The following is a 22,531-nucleotide window of genomic DNA, read 5'->3' on the forward strand; positions in this document are numbered from 1 at the left end:
TCACACTTTATGTTTTCCCATCAACTACATAATGTTGATAACTATAAGTGACATCATGCCAAATACACGGGTTCTTAATCAAACATACTTATTTACACATCACAACAAATGAAGGTAAAATGTTTTATCTAACAAAGAAAACATGTTTTTTATATACATTGACAAAGTATGACCGACATACTTCAAACATTTTTCAAGAACAAAATAAAACAACTTGCATAAATTCTATTCCATGTTCTTTATTTCTGGTATTCAAATCAGTGAATGTTACGTATAAATAATGTGCAAACGCTTTTTTCAGCTGAAGAAACCATAAAACCTGTTTATGGTATAATATTTACATATGAATGTCTCCTGTGTCAACTATGAGAATGTTAATACCAATATAATCAAAATAATTTTAAAATGCAATTTGATATGAAAATGAAAATATAATACATATGGTGAAATGATAGCCAATGAAAATATTTAAAGCTTAAAATGTTCTTTACAATTAAAGAATGTTAATATAGCATTCAATTAACATATTGACTTCTTAATAAGCCAACAGACATCTATGTTAATTTCTATATACAACAAGACAATATGTCCATCTTTTTTACTTTCTCACTGTTCGTTATATTTTAAAAGCATTTGCATTGTGAACTTGTTAGACAGGGCGTATAAAAGGTTTTTTTTTCTGATTAAAAGCAATTGTTTGGTGTCTGAACATCTTTTTATTTCACAGTTTTTATAAGATATAGGTAACAATCAATAAATGTGATTACTGATTTTAAGAAAAAGAAATGTATATTACCAAGCATGCAGGAAAGTTTATCACATTTATGAATCAGTGGATTCCTGTCATCATACCTAAATACCTTTCAAAAATTGTTTTCTTTAGAAAAAAAAATGTTGCAACAAAAATATCTTGACATTTCATTTCCACTCTTGGCTCAGATATTCCAATTCCTTATCCCTGTCCCTGTTCAGAGATTTTGTTACCTTATCTAAAAAAGGCCATGGTCTTATTTTCAGCAACTTTGACCCTAGCTAACAAAAAATTCACTGTATCAGGAAAAACAAGTAGTCTTCACTAGGCATCTACTCGTACTAAAACGAGGATTGTTATCTCGATATGTTTTTTAATGATAATTCCAAAATATTTGGTAGGATCATTTACTCCATTATGCATTCAAATATTGCGGAATTCTCAATGCCGATTTTTTAAATCAAGGTTGCCACGTAGGGATATCTTTATCCAGCTGTAAACAAGGACTGCAGATATTTGGTCCTCTGTAAATGTCACTTATGCAGAGTAAATATCAATTCTACCATTTCCCATATAAATTGTATACCATGAATACAAATAGATTCATCCTTTGTACACATCCTACTTGTTTAATGTAAAACTCCTTGAAAAAATAAAAATAAAAAATCTGAGCCATAGGATTAGCAGTAATTCTGGCTAGTGTCCAAAATCCTAGGAGTAATACTTATGTTGATGCATACTCTCGGGTGTAAAATGACTTATTTCACACCGTAGAGCCATCGGAAATCTGGTCTTTCTAGAACTAAATGACACACACATTGCAACACAAATGTTCCTATGATGGTTAATATCCTGGAATACTTAAGAATCAGTTTGGTGGTGGAGGTGGGGGAGATACCAACATTTGGTTTAATCCTCCCAAATTGTTCATGTCAAATCCTCCTGGAGGAGGAGGAGGCGGTAAAGGGTTGTATCCTCCTGGTTGACTAGGTGGAGGAGGAGGTGGGGCCACCGGGTTGGGTGCATGGCCTCCCTGCTGCTGCCAGGGCGCTAGCTGTGAGGGAGGTGGAGGAGGTGCTGTTGTAGCCCAGGGGGATGGCGTTCCTGCAGATGTTGCAGGAGGGGGTGGAGGCACTCCTGTATCTGAAAAAGATTTGATCATTTAGTAACCAACTTTTGAACAACACTTTCATTTCAAATTGCAACAATAACATTTCTAACAATTCTAGAATTATCTTCCATTTGATTTCATTTCTTTGATACACTTTTACACAAGATATCATAGTCAAAATACAAATAATGGAAATGCAAGACCTCACTTACTCTGTGGTGGCTGCATCCAGGAGATAGAAGTTGGGGGTTGACTGCTTGGAGGCGGAGGTGGAGGGGCTGATAGCAGTGGAGGAGGAACTCCTTAAACAGAAAACAACAGCATTCTGTTATCAACCAGGTATGCTATAATACACTTCATGATAATGTGATAACCATGTGATAAGTTAATACCTAGTTCCTTACAGGCCCTGATGTTTGACCGTATTATATCTTTTCTCTGGGTACATAAATTCTATGTCTATAGTCAATATAACTATTGATTGAACAAAAATATTTTCTTCTCAGATCTATCCTGCAAAGGATTTAGTCAGTTTCTATGCAGCAGGAAATTCACCTAGACAAAATAGCAGAGGTCTGCTACAAGTAAGCACTATTTACCCATTACTGCTGTTGTGTTGGAACTGCTTGGTGTAGGTGCTGCAGTAACAGACTGCTGCCATGGTGGTGGCACTGGTCCTGCAGAAGAATTAAATTGTGATGGGGGTGGAGGACCAACAGGTGCTGGCATTTGCCCTGGTGGCATTTGCGTAGGAGGCATGGACCCCATGGAAATACCCATCCCAGCTGGGGGCTGCCGATGCATGAACTGCTGCTGCTGTTGTTGCTGGACTGGCTGCTGGTTCTGCTGTGACACAGGCTGGTTCATTCTCATCATAGGGGGTGGACCAGGTCTTGGCATTGTGTTCTGCTGCCATGGAGGATTTACTCCCTGTACACAAAGAATTTATGATATCATCAAACAAAATCAATAAATAATAATTCACTCATTGTAACAATTTACATATATAATGTCTCCTCACTTCTTGTGATGATTAAACTGTATATCAGTAGTAAGCACTGTACAGATAATGACAAAACTCCTAGTTAAATATCTAGCTACCTGTTAAAGGTGAAATATATTTCATTTCTTATATACATAAAGAAAATGACATCAACATCTTTCTCCTTTCACAAAAATGTCACTGTATTGGGTCCAATAAACATTACAATACCCCTCTCCTTCTAGTCTCCTCCCTTAAAAATTCCTTCTGTGCAGTATTGTAAAATTATCAATTGTTAATAGTGTTTTTTTTCTCTTTTACTTTTGCTGTCATTGGTGCTCTTAATCCACACATTTTTATCACATACCTACTGTGTGTAATAACACCTATTATATATGTTTACGTCATTTCACATGTTATATAGTCAAGCAGAGGCTGATCAAATGTTCCCATTAAAAATAAAGAATGAGAATATCGTTTTACCATTGGGTTTGGAGGAGGGTGGTTCAACTGGTGCCGGAAAGGTTGAGGTGGCTGTGGAGGGGTGGGCTTCTGTTGTGATGGGGGCGGTCCTTCTCCAAGTTCTGCCATCAAGGACATGTACTAAAGAAAAATTTAATTACGTTAATACAAAAATCCTTTAAGTAAATCCAAAAGAGTTGCTTACTTTAGAACAAATTAGAACCCCTAATTTCATTCATTCATCAAATCACTTAAAATACCGAATGTAACCTTTATAAATCTTGGCATTGCCAGACTACCAATCCCTAGTTAAACCATGATTTATACTTAACAAAAGATGTTTGATGGAAATCCTTTAAGGAATGAAGCCATCAGAATATGCACAGAAATAAACGAAACTTATTTCAGATGTCTTTGAATTTATTGTTTTATCAAAAACCCTCATCGAATGAATATGTTAGAGCATTGACCAAAATAACAAGTGACATTGACCCTTCAACATTGAAACTGTTACTTCTTTCAGATATTACAGTCACTTTAAGGTGAGTGGCGTTTGATAAAGTTTGTTTTAACATAACGGTTTTCAAAATATTGGCAAAAATGTATGTTACTCATATTATATTAGCTATTTTTGACAAATTGAGAAATGTACTTTATAACCTATAACGCCAAATTAAATTCTGCTGTCAAATGATCTACGAAAATATGCTCTTACCTCACTGTCCATCTTTGCCTTGTCTACCTGAGTGATGGCAGGAGTGGGTGTTGTCATTCTTAGTGTGTCACCAGGTCTGAAACAGAAAGTCACTTCGTGCTAATAAAAAAATCACTCAGCCTTATATAATTTTATTATTATTGCTCATAATTAAATGAAATTTGAAAATCATTTAATAACAATAATAATATTTAACTTGCCTAACCAAACATGGTTGCCTGTTAGCCATTTTTTGGTCTTTCCAATCAGTTACAAGATCAAAAGGGCAAAACTAGGGACCAGCTCAACCAGTGCTTTTCAATGAATAGTGATAACAAACCTTCACTGTAAAAATCCAATTGGCTGCTCGTTTGCATATTTTAATATTCTGTTCATTCCTAAAATCAAATGGGCATGACTAGGAACCAAAAGGAACCTACACATGAAATCTGAGAGAGATCCATCCTGTACCTTTTAATCCAGCACTTTTCAATAAATAGCAATAAAAAATTTGTTTATGCATCACTGACCATGGACATAAGGCAATCTGAAAAGCCCACCATCATCAGAAAGAAAATACCAGTATTCTGCATCTTCCACAGTCATAACAAAAAGGTATCATAAAACAACAATTTTGAAAACCAAGAACACAAAGTGTTCCAGAAAGAGTATGATAATGCCAAGGGTTACCATCAGAACCTGTTGCTAAGGCTATAAAACTCACCGTTTTGCCTTACAATCCTGAGCTATATGACCAGTGCCACCACACACAGAACAGATGATTGTGTTTGTGATAATTGTTTGGGCTTGCTGCAACTGCTTAAGTTTCCTGAAAAATAAGAAACACAATACTACTGACTTTCCTGCTTAAAAAATGACCAATGTTGTCTCTTGTAGAACTGATCACCTTTTTCATATTTAGAGCTTCATGTTTCAAAAAGATGAATCATTAGGTATACATTCCAGAAAAGATATGAAAGCAGATTGTGATTTTGCTACAAAGGCCTTTCAAGAGACTTTAGAATTTTACACCATTATCAAAAACCTGCTAGAAATCCTTTAACTTAATCTTATTTTTTTAAAACATAACTTAAAAGTAGGACTGCATTGATGATCTAAATAATCACTAGCAAATACATTATGGTGCCTAATTGTTGTTAATCTATTAAAAATATCATGTGCATTACTTATGACAGCATAATGTTTCTGAAATAGGCCAAAATATTACCGGTAAGAAAGTAAACATGAATAATGTTAACTATGAGGAGGCTTTATGCGGAGGCAGACCAAGCGTTACCACTTATGCAAAGTCAGCCATGTAAATCTTTCAAGGGTGTTTTAATTTTATATTACTGATGTTGTGGACTTTTAGTGTTGACTTCGCTAGTTTTGGACTTATGTATGCAAATGAATATGATAGGTGTATAGTCCACTGTACCTACTAGTAAATGATTATTGTGACCTGTAATTTGTCTTTTGTTTTTTTTTTTTTTTTTTGTTTCACACTATAGAGAGTTTATTTAAAGAACAATTCTGTTACAATTCTTGAAAGATTTTTTCCCATTTGTTTGTTTCCCATCAAGTTTATTGAATGTACTTACCACCCACCTTGTTCTAAAATTAACATGGAAACTAACATGGACACATGTTATGAATGATGATAGCCTTGAAGGGTAATAGTCAAGTTTAACTCATGTTTTTTTTGTCTTTTTATCTATTGAATTTATAAAGGTGTATCTACCACAAATCTGTTCCTTTCTATGGCAGTATTTCTTATTGCCAGAAATGACCTACTGACAAAGGTTCAAGTCAAAGGCTTTGTAACAATCACTTAATCATTGTAGCCTTTCATTGAATGACTACTTCCTACAGGCTCTGTAGAATTCATATGTCACTAGTGATAAGTCTTATGAAGGTGGTTTACAAGTTAACTACAAGGAAATTGGACTTACGCCAAGCCATCATTTTCCCTGAGCGTGCCATTGAGTAGAGCTAATTCACGTAGCTGTTGGCGTCGGAGATCATTCTGTCCTTCTGGAACCTCTATACCTTGGGTGATGATCTCCTTTATCTGTAGAACAAAGATGAAATATCAAGGTAATTGTCCCGAAAGTAATAGTAAATTCAACACCAATGCACAGAAGCCTGAGGATTTGGAATCTTACTTCGTAATACATTGAAAACTTCTAGTAAACAATTTAAACTAATGAAAATTATCTAGATACCTAAACACATACTCAAAAAAAGATTTATGCTCATCAGACAAACAGAAATATCTTATCTAAAATATCTGTTGATGGTTACTGGGATTTTAGTTAAGTAGAAAAATGAAGTATAGAAAGAGAAGCAAAAATCTCTGTACAATTACTTCTATTCCAAACATAAAAAGAGTTATGTATTATCAAACCTTTTCAACAGCCTTTTTCACATTTTCTGGATTGTTTGCAGTGACATAAGCATGTAAAGGTTCATCCTCTCCAGGAAGAGGTTGTCCATCTTTACGCCCGATCTTTCCCTCCTTCACAGACCCCTTTCCTCGAATAATAATCTTGGCTCCTGTCTAAATTTGAAAAAAGAAAAAAAAATAAAGCATTGTAAGTGATCTTTTTAAACGGAATCTGATAATGACTTTTAAATAATTTGAACAGTTTCTATATATGATCTTTTTTTCTTTGACTTACAATCATGAGACAATATAATATGATGGCTCAATGGCTGGTGTATTACTATACCTCTTTTTCGAGATTCTTAAGAGTATTTCCTCGAGGTCCTATCAGAAGACCGACAAAGTTAATCTCTGGATTCTCTTCCTGGGGTATCATGACTTTATCATTGACTCTTATCACTGGTGGCCTGAAAACATGAATGCCATGACAGTTTTAAGACAAGAATTCATAGTTTCATTCCATTAAAATTCCATAACATATACCAGATCTGATAAAGCTATTGTTAACAAAATCCATCTACTGTAAACCAGTTTTCTAATATTGCTACGAACTTTCACGATTTCATCATTACAATGTAAATGAATTCACTTTGCAAATTCTGAACTATCATAGTAACATTTGAAGGCGTCATATGGTCTTTATTAAAACCCTGTCGGAAGACCATTTTTCAGTCATTCATTCTACAACAAATAAGCTTATACATCAGGTGAGGGACGAAGGTCAGTTAATGATGTTCACCGATGAGAACGACTTCTGACACTTCATTTACCATGAATGTGGTACAATGTGCCAATGAATAATTCAACCAGCCTTATTAACTTCATAGTTATTTGAAGAAGGTTGATCAAGGATATCTAAAAACTTAAACTGGTATGGTTTTATATACAGGTGTCCTAATAATTGAAATCTAAACAGGCTACTCACTAACAACTTCACCCGAGATTTACCAAATATAGACTACAGATTAAGAATGGAACACTCAAGGAAAGAAAATTGTCTTCAACACTGCTATCAGTAACAGATTTATGAAGCACACTTAGGATGTATGACTTGTAAGAATACAAATAGACTCAAGATCAATTGCACGAAAGGTGAATTAGTATGTAATGTTATTCAAAAATAAAGTTTAACTATGAAAATTGGCCTTTACTATCTTTGTTTCAATTATCTGTGACTAATTTTTATAATCACCCTAGGTATGCTTCTATCACACAATCTGCATCTGCATGTATGTACCCTAACAATACCAATAAACTGAATGTTGGGTTAGGAATCGGCACCAAGCCCATCATTAATCCATAGTCACTTCAAGAAAACAAACATACAATATAAATTAACTTAATATTGGAATCAATATCCTTTATAGACATTTTTATAAAGGAGATGCTATCTAAATTATGTTATTTGTAACATACTTGTAATCCGCAGGAGGTTTGTATTCATCATTGAGGTCCATAGCTTCCTGAACAAACTTGTGACGTTCTTCCTCCAGTTTTTTTCTGGTTCTGTACTCACGAGTGTTTAACCTCTTTCCCTCATTGTTATAGATTGGCTCAGGTGATGGAGACCTAGAAAAAACAAACAGTTGACTAATATTACTCATCTGTGAGGGTATGAAACATTTTCTTTACCTATGTACCTCACTGGTAGCCAAAAATCTACCTAAATAACTTTGATTTGAAACCCTCAACACTGGCAAAATAATTGAGATGACGCTTTAAAAAATTGTGGCTTTCAATGATGTTTTATACAAAAAAAAACTTGCTAAAAAAATCCTCTGAATTAAATTCTATCCCAATAAGATAGATCCGACATCAACCATTTAGAAACTCATTGTTCTTCCAACATATTGGTACAATATCACACTTTTATCTGGTTGCATCCTGAATTACAATCATTTTGTTGAGATTGATACATCGTACTATGATTTCGCTTTTATATTTTTAACACCAACACTAATTTGACCACATGCCTTTTATTCTTCCTAAGTAACTATCTCAAACAGTAGAATCCACTTCCAATACTGTTTGGAAAAGAATTTCACACATGGAAAATATTCTGTACATGATTCTTATGTAACATTAAAAACAATTTATGTGTCGATAATATTCTTTTTGGAGCTTTTCTCATGATATTATTGTTTTTTAATTCAAATTTGAAACTATGTTTTTGACACTAAACCAAAAAATGAAAAATTTGACTCATTGTTATCTGGTTTAGATTCATGATCAAATTGTTCTTGACTAGCCAAAAGAAATCATTTTTACATGGAAGAATAACTTTATTAATTTTTGCTTTTAAATTTGCTTCATATTCTTGACTGCTTAAAGTTGAGATGTTTCAAAATTTTCAAGGTCTATACCAATGTGTGGTTGCTCCAAATTGGATTTACGATAAGAAAAATTTCATACACCAAATTATTTTATGTAAACAGGTAAAACTCAAACTAGAAAAAATCTTTTTACCGATGGGCTTCATATGTGTTGCTGTAAAGACACTGCCATCCCACGATGTACTCTCACACTATATTTATATTTATATATAAGTCCATACAAGCGACAGTATTTTCATGATGTTAAGTCTTTATGATGATTTTGTATAACTCATGTCATACTCTTATCACTTATGTTAATGAGAATTACTGGTAGTGGATGAGAAATAAGTGACATAATATTTCCCTAATAACATCACAACACTGCAAAGTTAAAATAACAATGAAAAAAAAACCCCAGATATTATATATCTGTACAATGAAATCTTTGAAACAAGCAATGTGAATAATTAGTTTAAGAAATTTACCACAACCGTTGTAGTTCACAGCTTTAATTATTTTTTTCAACATCTTCATAAAACCTTATATTTTTAAAAGAAATCTTCAAAAACAGATTTTCAAGACATTAGACCTTTTTTCAGTTTCAAAACATTTTTCTCACATACAAAATGTCTGATGACCATATCCTCATCACTTCATTTAAAAAAATCTACATTTATGTATCTCATCAATCAAAACATAATCAATTTCTTTCAGTCAAGTTACAGAAATATAATCACTATATATTTGTTCCTGTATTGCTTTAGATATATTTTTGTGCAAACAACAATATAAGCCTGTATATGCTATTGAACAGTATTGTTGGTATATTGGTTTGCTATCAACACAAGAATTGCATAGTGAAAATCGATCAATGATTCTTTTCATATATAAAGCTGAATGTCTATACATATATGGTAAAGAATACATAATGAAGAGATAATACAATTGACATAATGGATTAAATACACTTGACATACAGGATTAAAATGGTTACAACCAAAGCGTACACATTAAAAAAGATCTAAACAGTTAAACTATCAGTCTGAAAGGATCAAAAACACAATTAGCATATCAAAATCTGTAATACAATCGTTAATCATTAAAAAGCTGTTCTACAAAATATTCACATAGTAATACAGAACAAAATTCCAGTACATATACATTTATGCATGGCTACATTGTTTTTTCTGAAATATCAAGATTAAATTAAAACTGAAACCAGTCATGATAAAATACAAGTGCCAATTACAATATCTCTCCTTCTAGAAAACACAAATAGCAAAAAACCTGGTGTTCCTTTTTTTTGCCGGGTTTCTAAGTTTACATTTCTAGCTCAATATAGTTTTCAACCACAGGAGATATAAAGATAAAGTACTGACTAGTCTAAGGCATAATATAGGTGTAATGCTACAAAATGCAATTACCATGATACTTTTACCAAATGTTTGAATTTCTATTGATCATGATCTCTCAATAGCTACACCAGTGTGGAATTAAAATGTCAAAAATTAATAGAGAAATATGAATATCTGATGTTGCCTGGATTCATTAAAAAATTAATGAATAACACTTTGACAAACTTAAATCAGCATTGTTTGAAATTCGAAGTCTCCAGGTAATAGTGAATTTATGGCTAAATTTAAACACCAGGTCTACAGCTATTGTGAGCTTCAAAGAGACCTTAACCTTCAGGTGTTCATTTGTAGGTTGTGACTGTAACCTTCCAATATTCAGCCTGGAATTCACAGGAGCAGTCACTTTACCTTCCTACATTTGTATCAATTTTGTTCCAGTTTCCAAACATCATCAATGTGCATTCAAATTGGTGCCCTATAGAATATGATCAATAAGGTTATATACGATCCAGTATCTAATAATATGCAATTGATTGTGTCTTAAACTGATCTTGACCTTTCACCTCAGCTGCAAACATAAAAGGCAGCAAATTTTAATTTTAACCATGGGTAAATATCAGCAAATGAGAGATTTTGGAGAAATATTGCAGATTCTGAAAGGGTCTAGTTAAAACATGTACATCAATTTGATGAAAAATGATGGAAAAATAGAAAATGCATTATCCAGAAATCACCTGTAAAGTATCAGGATACAGATTCTAGCTGCCTCATAAAACACCTGGGCTGTTTTCATCATGTCCATATCACTTGTTTGGCTAGAATTATTTGTTTAAGAGAGAAGTAATGACCTACTCATCTTAATCTTTCTTGACAAAAAGAATTTTGAGGCCTGTATTATCATGTGCAGATCTGTCTGGATTTAACCATGAATTGTCACATTTAAATTATAGAAATACAAGTCTGATCCAGTGATTGCATAACACACTGTTTCCTAGTATTAAATTCATACATAAAGAATACTTTATTTATATCATACAGGTTGTAGATAAGTTTGTTGTCAAAAAATAAAAAAGAAAAGAAAAAACATTGCAAATATCAATAAAATATTAATGCGTTTTTAGTATAAGTAAAAAGTTGGTAATGTTAGAATTACAAACATGTCTTTCTACACCCTATGTACTAATAGTCTAGTATAAAATCGATGAACAGAAAAAATACAGCAAGAGGCCCATGGGTCTGAACGGTCACCTAAGGTCTTCAGGTCTTTGGACAGTTTTTGAACCTGTCCATCAATCCCAGCTTTGGGGCAGATAGAACAGCACTGATATTAGCATATTTACAAAGTTTGTATTGTTTCTAATTATGAATTCAATTCAATTAAATAGAACTGATATAACTACCTTTTGTATAAGTTTAGTATAACCCCCTGTGACCTTCATTGAACATCAAGGTCATTCATTTGAATAAACATGACAGCCCTCATATCAGCATGCTACAGGCCCAATATTATGACCTTGAGTAATTTTGTTATTTAGAATAAGTCATTTTAAGATTATTAATACATCTGACCCCTGTGACCTTGAAATAAGGAGAAGATCATTCATTTGAACAAACTTTGTTGCAAGTTATCCTGGAATGTTACTGGTCCAATATCATGACCCTGGACCATTTGATTATGGAAAAGAAGTTGCTTAAAAGATTTTGATCACATTTGGCCCCTGTGACCTTGAAAATAGGTCAAGGTCATTCATTTGAAAAAAAAAAACTTTTAGCCCTTTATACAGCATGCTACTGGCCCAATATCATGACCCTGGAACATTTGGTTATTGGGAAAAAAATCGAAAATGCAAATTTAAATTGTTCACGACACACACTGGACGACACCGGACAAAGGCGATCGCAATAGGTCACTAGAGACTTTGTCTCAGGTGACCTGAAAATTCCTATGAAAACAGAAATTTTAAGTTACTGCTATAACTTAACTAATCAACATGTCTTTCAGTCCCCCTTTTTTACAAAATATACACAATACCATATGAAAGCCACATTTTCTACATAGTTTTCTTACCTTATACCTAAATATTTTTTTTGCAAATCATTATGGAAAGAAACTTTTTATACAAAACATAAATGTATTTTTCTTAATCTGCAATAACAAAAAAAAATCTTTAAAAATATCTATTTCTTCCAATGTGATACCTATAAATAGTTCAACAACTAATTAAACAAATTTACAGAACTGACACACATGTATTGTTTCTTAAACTTCACCTATTTGTTGAACTTGTTCTTTTAAGCAAGAATTCAATGAATTGCAATAACTGATATCATCTTCAACCTTTGACAAAATAAAAAGTCACTTTTCAAAACAGAAAATGTTTGCTGGTCCTAGACAGGATGAAATCACTTTCTTATAGCAAAATAAGGATGTAAAATTATTGCATCATGCAATTTGATTACAACAATTATTGTTTCTCTATAATTATATAGTTTAAAGTGTTGTCCACTGTCCATCTTACAAATCTGAACATGGAAAATGAGAGTATAAATAACCCTTGGACTTTTGAGATGTAGCTAAGCAGTTCAGGTTGCTACAAATACTTTGATACCTTGGATACCATACACTTGTCAAATACATGTATAAATGGATTAGATTAAAATCAAATTGCAAAACTTACCTTGATACTGTAACGATAGCCATCAAAGGAGAGCAGATTTGGAGACATCAACACCTCAGACTTTCTAACTTGAATTATTTTTGAAAATTTGCATTACTTTAGTCTCACATAATATTGATTCATATCATGTTTCTTCAATTATGTTGAAATGTTTCATGAATGATGATAATTAACAAAGGTTTCCTCTATCAAGATTACTCTAACAGGAAAACTACTGCTTATTCAAGTTACAAGGCATTCATTTACCTGGTAAACATAAACTTAAATTTGAAAATGGAATTGGTAAAATCTAAGCAGTCCATGGAAAACTATATTTCTCACATTTCGTAATCAGAATTTTGGAAGAGATCTGGATATAAATGTGTAATGAAATTGCCTGCAAAATGTTGTATAACTTGATCCGAGGACTTTGAAATTGAAGCTCACACTAAAGATATTAAAAATTGTTCTTCCTGACTAATGTAGTACATACCTTGCCATCAGAATCACCGGGTCTTCAGAGTGTCTTAAATAAAAACATAAATGTTTTATACCATACCTTTCTGTAGACCTATACTAGGGAAGTCCATCTGATGGTCCAACTTTCTTACTAGTTCCCTATCATAATGGTACTTACCTGTAATATCTATACCAATTATATCACCATCAGGTCAAGATTGTGTTTTTTTTTTTTTTTTCTTTTTTCTCTGAGCATGTTTAACTTTAGATATTCAATTTAATTTTGAAAACACTGTGTAGTTGTGATGGATTCTGAAAGGAAGGGGTTATTTTCTAATCCTATCCTACACTGAAAAATGTAATATTATGTAACATGATCAGGGATCACATCTTAGGATTCGCTACACCTGCGGAGAATACTTGTAGTTAGGTTTGATGGTTTGTCTTTGTGCTGTGTTTGTATACACAGGTCTGCACCTCCATTGTCTTTGAAAAGAATAATTTATTATCAGGGAGAAAATGTTGGATTAGACAATAAACATCTAGTTACACTATACCTGTATGTAGGGTTAGAAATGGCACAAGTTATATACCAAGAATTCTTATACAACATATTCATATTATCAATTCATAAGATTTCTATTTTCTTGTTAAGAAAACATCAAAATTTAATTTCTTGTTCTTGATATTTTGTACACCTCCCACCATCCCCAACCCTCCAAGAAAACTTTTTAAAGTTAAAATAAATATCAGCACCTTGCGTAACTTTTTTAATATTCACTTTCATGATCCTCTATTTTTCACCCTATGAAACATCTAACAAAAGTTTAATTTCTCAAATGTCATTACATGTATTTATCAAAATGCATTTATCCATTTTTACCAATTTAAATGGCAACATCACTCCAATAATTGAATTTTTTGCATAGTCTTTGAAATGAAATGGTTTGAGCTTAATCAAAATACTGTGGCTTCTTTTATTCAAAATAGATGATTCTTACAAACTAATATTTGGAATAGTTTTTTTTTTCTAACTTAGAAATAAGGTTCGTTTTGGTACATGTATCATATTATTAACAGTAAAACCCAAATTCCTAACATTCTGCCACACTCGATTAGTTATTTTTCCCTTTTCTTAAACAAATATCAAAAGTATACTATCATTTTTTTTTCTATTTCAAAGAAAAAACACTATGAATAAATATTCTTGGCAAAATTAAAATCGAAAAAGTTTTGTTCCTTTTTTTCAGCTGTACATCATTTTCTTTATAAGTATAAATTTTGGTGATCTTCATCAATTTAATATGATATTATCTGCATCTTGTGCCATTTCGCCCTAACATCGACTTTGGACATCTATGGTGACCGCTCTCCTGTTTTGCAAAGAAGATTGGTTATTCGGTTACAGGACAAAACTGGTCTGATGTGGCGAACCAAACCTGTCTTCTGGATTGGGTGGTATCCCCAGGTCCCCTGTCCGCAGCCTGCGACTAATCTCTTCAATTTGGAGGTGCACTGGAATGCAAGCGGTTAGATTAACAATATATATTGACACAACCAGATATTTCCAAATCACACTTCAGCCACCAGCTTATTTACATAGATAAGATTATCTAAGGGCCAGAATATGTTCCTTGTTTTTCTACACATTTATTTACAACAGCATTATTCATATAAAGCTCAGAAAAAATAACTTTTTTAAGATATGGGATTCCTTATTATTTATTTCTTATTTGTTTATATTTCAAATTATAAAATTTTTAAATGTGTCCAGAAATTCTAACATACAGTATGCTTGATATGACATTATTTACTGGTATCTGTTTAGATTGTGTTTTGTATTGAATTGCAAATCTGAAAACTATAAAGACAAATTCTCTAATTACAGTAAATTAAGTTCATTATTCCTAGTAAGATTGATGAGATTTTAAAATTAAGAGTTTACATACATTTACAGTTATTGATAACATAACTTTGCACTTGACATTCTAATTATCCTTCAGTAAAGGGATTAAAGTAAGTATATAGCTTAGTGGTTTTATATAGTGATAAGTCAATTCAATAAGATGACTGATCGATGACAAATTCTTAATGTATTTACCTGGTCCTCAACTCTTCTCAAATATTTCTACACATGTCTGTTCATGTATCAGAGATTTAGTAATATTGCAAATTTTACAAATTCAATCACCTTACTTTCCCTGACAAATATTTCAATTTTTCAGAAGACATTTTCCGAGCCCTCAGCAGGAAAAAACAAAACACAATAAAATAGGTACCATCTATAATGTATAACTTTATGAGAAGTAACTTAAAGATGTATAAAGATCTGGTGACCAAAATTTCTGAAATTTAGCAGTTGTTCTGGTTAAGATTTTTTGAAAGATTTCAAAAAGTACCTTAAAAGCTATAAATCAATATGTTGTGGGCTTAAGATGTTTATATTATATTTTCAATCAGTTTTGAAGACTTTACGCTTTGAAAAATAAATATCTGGGGATATTTTTCATAATAAAAAATGAGGTTGCTGTGCTTTGTCTTTTTCAGAATTTTCACCTAAATAGCTCTTTTTCCAAGATCAAGAAACAAGCTTAATATTTATTTTCAGGTCCTAAAGATCAAAGAAATTGAGTCAACCATGTCGGAGTTCAAAAAGGTGAGATCTTGGATTTGGATGTAAAATCTAATTGAAATCTACTAAAGACTTTCAGAGTTATACCAATGAGCATTATCTTTCTGAAGGAAAAAGCAATGAAACTTTTGACATATCTCACTAAAATTTCTAGACTGTCACATAAAGCACCATATTTCAGAATATAGATACAACTATAGACAAAAAGTATATATATAAACAAGGCAGCCTAAATTATTACATTGGTAATTGTTTATATTCAGTAATGTCCTACTTCCAGTTAAACATGTCCTTTACACACTTGAACAGCCTTATACAGTAATTCTTTTATCTGATTTCTATGAAAATTCTCTTGAATTCACTAAGGTAATTCAGTCCTTTTTCTTTCATTTCATTGAACAGAAAGATAAAATCCTGTGTACTGTGTGTTGTGTACCTGGCGCTATAAAGCATTTCCATCTGAGATGACTGATCATAATCATAATGGAAATATTAGGTTGAAAATCTGCCCCTTTCTTAAAATCTGTTTGTTCTGTGCAAACATAAAAACTGTTAACTTGTAAGACATTAAATACTGAACAATTCAGACTATGATTATCAAAACTTCAATGTTGTTTTATGATCATCCCAAAAACTTTCTTGCCTAAATATCATGGTGTCAAATTGCAAATTGAGTGAAATATTATTCTTCACAGTTCATGCTGCTACCTGATCTATTGCAAGACATGGCAACACCAGCTGATATATCCATTCTCTACACAATTATACAAATTGATGAATTGTCAAGTTCTAATTCCTTGATAATGAAACTGAAAAATATCAATCAACAATATTATTCACATAAAACACCATGAATCAATTCATCCCTTTCAACTGATTCCTGTTTACAAATACTTGTTAAGTACAGTATTCTGATCAAATTTTTAATATCCTTCAACCCAATCCTTTAATCTAAAGTACATACCCCCAGTACATAGAGATTAAAGGAATTCAAACCATATATATTATTGCTACATTTTTAAATGTATAGTATCAGTAATTTTTATTATACTTTATGAAGTATTTATGACAATTTATGGAACACTCATTCCTAAGCTGATGGCATGTACATGTGATCAGGACCAAAACCTCTACAAATAAACTGAACAATATAACATTAGATCTGCTTCTGGAATCGGAGGAAACTAATGATTTTGTTATCAAAATGAGCAATTTGAAAAATAAATCAAATATTGCAATAAAATTAATATAGGATAAATTTGAAATTCATTATCTAAAAAGATGGATTTATGTACAGTAAATTTTCCAAAACTTTCAAATTCATGAATAATACAAAAACTGAAATAATCAATGGATGTATAGGTTTGATCAAAGGTTTAGGTACACTAATGAACAGAGCACAAGCATTTTGAAGTTAAAGAGATGTTTTGACAGATTTAATTCACAATATGAACAACATCAACAACAAGAAATGTTACAAATATCCACAAAACTTCCTGTCCTACAAAATTAAATGTTTGGGTAACATTAACCTGAAATGTTTGTATTAAAAGCTGAAACCAGATTTCTTGTTAATATGTACACTTATGTTTTGATAAATTGATATATATATATCATATACATTACAAACAGGAGATTTACACAATGATATGAATTGCATCAAGAACATGCTCTGAAAAGGAAGGGAAATTTTCATTACAGATTTGATCTTCACTACACTTACCACACATTATTTGGAGCGAAGCATGCTAAACTGTTAAAAGCTTACATGAAATCTTACATGAAGTGTAGCTTTAAATGTGTTCTTCTCAACACTATCCTTTGTTGAAATTGAAATTCATACATAAATATAAAGCATTTTGGTGTTGGATTTGCTAGATTGAGTTGATATTTGTTTTCAATGCAACACTTACAAAGATACTGTTTTTCTTGGCTGGTGCTCATACCAGTTGGAATTACTGTTGGCATGCCTGGAATTACGGTCTTGTCTACTTCTGTATCTGTTGCCCATCGGCTCTTCCTCTTCCTTTTCCTATCTGATTCGCTACTACCCGATCCATTGGACCAACCTCCTGTCCCTATAAACAAATAACCATATTTTAATGCATTTCAGGTTTCAGGACAAAAATCAGAACATTCTATATGTATAAATATAATCAACAATTCTTCATTGATATACTTCTGAATATTACTATCACAAACTATTTCCTAAATACAAGCCACATTTCTAATTAAACTAGCTACCTAAAGAATTTGGCCAAAGACAATATTTCTCTAATTTAAGTCATGCTTGTAACATACTGTCTCATTTTATTTGGCCAAGGGATCTCTGGTCTGTAGATTCATCAGTTATACCTTATAGTTTAAACAGTGTAAAAAAGTGATGAGGTATATTATACCATTTTAACACTGAAAATAATCAGTGTTTCATAAATAAAGTCATAGATCAGTGACCATTTACTGTTTTGTGGTTTTAAATTTGAGTTGTGATGTTTGACAGGATAATGTTGGGAATAGAAATAAACCATAAGTCAGTAGATGATTACTCTTACCACTGCATTGAAGTCAAATTGTGTATATGTCATCTAAAGGTATTTTCAAAGTTAATATATAAGCATTCAGTATCTGATTTCACTGCCAGCTCAGTGTCCGACTAAATGAAATCTGACAATTTAATGTCTGGTGACAGTTTTATGGTATCATATATGGTGAATCATACACCATATTAAAAACAAAATTTATCTGTTGATTCAGACCACTCTCAGTGAGATAAGTGGAACGATTTGGAGTCCATCACAAGTTTCTTGAAATTGGGTCATTTTGCTAGGCAGATATAGTTACAAACCTTCATTAGTTTATGATAGGGAGGTCGGCGACGGTCATTTACAGGCTTATTACGTTCTGTTGGAGCAAAAAACCCCATTTTTTCGGGTTTTTCACACTAAAATTAAAATATCAAATAAGCGTAGTTGGGGGATAGAAATATATCAAAATAAAGTTTAAGACTTCTATTTTCTTATTTTGGTAATTATTTTGTAATAAGATATAAATTCCTACCATTGCATGGAGTTCGAAGTGAAGTCGTTTCCAAAAATTCGGCCGCCATGTTGATTTATGTGTCAACAAGTGTGCCAAGTTCAGAATTAAATCCGCTGGCTATTACTGGACCAATTTTTACCATTAATGGCTTAAAATTTAGGAAATATAGTCTAGTTTTTGAAACTGAGTGATCTCTTTTGAAAAAGTATAGGGATCACACTGTAAAAAATATAAATTTGCAAAACAGTGTTTTTTTACCGTGATATCACTTCGCCGCGAACAGGGATCACTCGGATTATGGTAGCCTGGACCTTCATCTAGCGATTGGTAACCAAGGTTTCAACAAAATAACAAGAGCAGCCAGCGGAAATCATTGGATATTTGAATGACTTTTGCCACAATGTTTTGTTCGTATGAGTTATCGAACTTTGCTGCTGCTGCAGGCCGGGTGCAAATCCTCCCGACCCGGTAAACAAAATTGACCAATGGGACATCAGTATGTCCATTCGGAACATTTTGGGGTTTTTATGTTAAATATCAAAGGAAACATTCGATTTTCTTTAGGATTTATATAAAAGTATGTTTTAGAACAAAAGAAAAAACGGGGAGGGGGGGGGAATAGTTGCTGTGGTTAAGAAAATATGTTTGGGGGTATAACAAAAACATTTTCTGAACACAGAACCATACTTTACTTTTCTTAATCTTTTAAGTCACAAATACAAATTATTTTCCATGAAATAAATGAATGAACATTTGATGAGAAAACAATTTTCTCTGTAAAATATCATGATTATACTCCCTCTCAACTAGCCCATTCTTCTTAACTCAGAAAGTTGATTTTGGTCTATATCTTGGTTGTTAAATTCCTTCTGAATGTAAGAACTGCCCTTCTTTATCAATGCAAGGGGGTATTGTTGAAGTGAAAGAAAGTTGTTTTATTTATTTTGTTGAAATTCTTTATATTTTTAATTGTTTTGCTAATTTATGACACTTTTTAAAATCTCTTTTATTTATTTAAGTTTTATTTTACCTTATTTTGGTTTCTTTTTAAGTTGTCAAATTTTTCAGAGGAAGAATAATAATTGTGATTTATTTTATTTAATTTTTAATCTAAATAAATCTTTTTCTAAAAAAAAAAATTATTTTGATTTATTTTCTTTTTAGTTTTTTTACACGCTCTGATATACTGATTTTCATTTTATTTTTGGTAAGTGTGATAAGTTTTATTTACAATCCAATACACTTTTTTATTTGCAGTTTGATAAGTATGTGATGATTGTTTTTACTTTTTTTTCAATACTATCAATGAATTAATTAGATAACAATTTTTATGACCGTTAAATTTTAACATTGATGTTAAAAATAACTTATGCTAGATAATGACAGATTTACCTATTTTTTGTGCTTTTATCTTAATCTTAAGGATAAACTTATAAAGACAAGAATAACCGTGTTTCAACTCTTAAGGCTTATAAAAGGTGAACTAATATCAACAGGAACATTTTTTCTCAAATGATATTGTTTGTAGGAGTAAAAAAAAAAATTGGGGGGGGGGTTCACCTTCTGAGAATGTTTGATTTTGGGGTAGGGCTAGGTTTTTATAGAAATACTTGGTGCTGTTAATAGATAGAGGTACAAATATGTGCTAGTTGCATTCTACATATTTCTATCTTTAAAATGATACCTTATACACCATACAATAGTTTATATTCTTCTCGCATTTCATGATTAAACACAAATTTCAGGTTTTATCCAAAATTTTCAAAACGTAGAAAAACAACCTTAAATGTTGCAAAAAATTGTTGTTTTGAGTTAAAACTTGATCATTTGTATGTAGAAATAAGCATTCTTATATAAATTGTCATTTTATTACCACCTGGGAGTAGTTGAAGATCTTTTTGTCCTGAAAAAATGTTATTTTTCGTCTTTTCGGGGCTAAAAATATACCTCTTTGGCAGCTGTATTTTGGAGCTGTTGCTTTCAAAAAAATTTTTTAGGGGAAATATTACATATTTTCTGATAAAACATACAAAGATCAACAAGAAACACCATATAAAAAAAATTCCAGATTTTTTTTGAGCTTTCTGCATCAAAAAAGTCATTTTTTCTGAAATTTTCGATTTCGTCTCAAAAAGGGGCTGCGCAGGGTATTTGATATCAAAATATTAAAAAAAATAATGATCTTAAACCCTAACTGGAATTTTTTTTCAAGAAAATGCATTGTGATCTGTAAAAATAAGGAGATTTGGATAAATTGGGTGATTACTTTTTAAGATAAAGTTCTTCAAAAGTGGTAGTCTAGCAAAGAGGGGTGCCGACACATTTCTCAAAAAAACTAAGTCCAAACGAATAATTCCTCATGTTCAGCTGCCAATTTCTTTTTTATCTGTCCCCACCTAAACTAAGTAAATGTTTCTTTTTGAAGCTTAAGGGGAACTTGGCACCCTACAACAATCAGACAATACATATCATAACCACATTTTCAGATATAAGGCCTCAAACATGCCTCTTTTAGGGACTATTTGCTAAAAACAGAAAAAGGGTCGCTTTTCGAGGTACAAAAATTGATGTAACTTTTGAACCGCTCAACCGATTTCCAAAATTTTTGCACCAAAATTCCTCTTTCTTTGAGTTTTGTCCAAAAAACATGTTTTAAAATGTTTTCTAGGTGGTTCATTTTTTGAGCTGACCTCCCTATTTATGAGTGTATTGACAGACAATGCTACCAGTTCCCATGTTTAGAGCAATTGTCATAGGTGAACAGATTTACCTGTGTTCTATTTTTAGCCATACTACAAGCAGATGATAAACAACGGAGGAGATAAGTTTGTGATTTTTACAAAAAGCAAGACAACTCAATCAATAGCTTTTGTGTGAGAATGTGAAATGTTGCATTGGTTATTGGGCCGTGTCATAAATATACCATTTGACTATGAGTGGTTGTGCCCAACCTGATATACTAGTGACACTAAAGCATACTCGAGTATTCATGCCCCATAATATGTGAGGAATATCGTTCAAGCACGCCAACTTCAAATTTTAAACTATTGGACAATTCATAAATTTCCCATTCAGTCAAACATGTGATTAATACATTGCGGGTTCCACATTTAGCTGAAAAACATGCAATGCGGAACACAAGACCAAACAAAAAATCGTTATGAAATGTTTTCCTGATAAAGAGACAAAATCTCCAGATGCAATATGATGATAAACACTTATTTGACATATAATTACCTAAATCTGCAGGCCTCTTCCCCTGTGGTGTAAACATGTTCCCAAAATTATGCTGCTATGTCGAACGCTAACTTGTTAGCCTACCAGCATAGAAAATGGCGGACGTATCGCCGACGTCAAGTTGTACCAAAATCGGCGAAGTCAAAATAGATGCATAGGAAACTGAGCACAAGGACAAACTATTTTGAAGATGACACAATTTATTCATACAAATATTCATCAAATATACTTTTTTCACTCTTTAGTAACACATTCATCTCTAAACATAATTATCAAAATACCGTATATGCCGTTCCAATATATAATGTATTTCTCAGCTGTCTAATACATTCTAGAAACTTTGTTGCGTTTATTACACCAATTGCTAATAATCTCTAAACTATTTTTTAAA

The 22,531-nt window shown here is 32.1% G+C and overlaps 1 protein-coding gene across 2 annotated transcripts; it reads right to left on the reverse strand.

Annotated features, from left to right (window-relative positions):
• Positions 1–219: 219 nt before the first annotated feature.
• Positions 220–22,215, reverse strand: LOC132551568 (splicing factor 1-like). Of its 2 annotated transcripts, XM_060215721.1 has the most exons (13): positions 22,141–22,215; positions 17,778–17,942; positions 14,672–14,747; positions 7,863–8,015; positions 6,733–6,853; positions 6,408–6,560; positions 5,953–6,071; positions 4,725–4,829; positions 4,022–4,097; positions 3,328–3,447; positions 2,462–2,792; positions 2,075–2,164; positions 220–1,894 (listed from the first exon to the last, which is right to left on the reverse strand). In XM_060215721.1, the coding sequence occupies exons 1-13, from the start codon at positions 22,175–22,177 to the stop codon at positions 1,620–1,622; spliced, it is 1,821 nt and encodes a 606-aa protein (XP_060071704.1). In that variant the 5' UTR covers positions 22,178–22,215; the 3' UTR covers positions 220–1,619. The 2 variants fall into 2 exon arrangements, with proteins under 2 accessions (XP_060071704.1, XP_060071705.1); XM_060215722.1 differs by lacking the exon at positions 14,672–14,747.
• Positions 22,216–22,531: the final 316 nt, after the last annotated feature.

Source organism: Ylistrum balloti, unplaced genomic scaffold (genome assembly GCF_031769215.1).
Source record: "Ylistrum balloti isolate Yb309-2 unplaced genomic scaffold, AGI_CSIRO_Ybal_v1 Utg370208, whole genome shotgun sequence".
Lineage (NCBI taxonomy): Eukaryota > Metazoa > Mollusca > Bivalvia > Pectinida > Pectinidae > Ylistrum > Ylistrum balloti.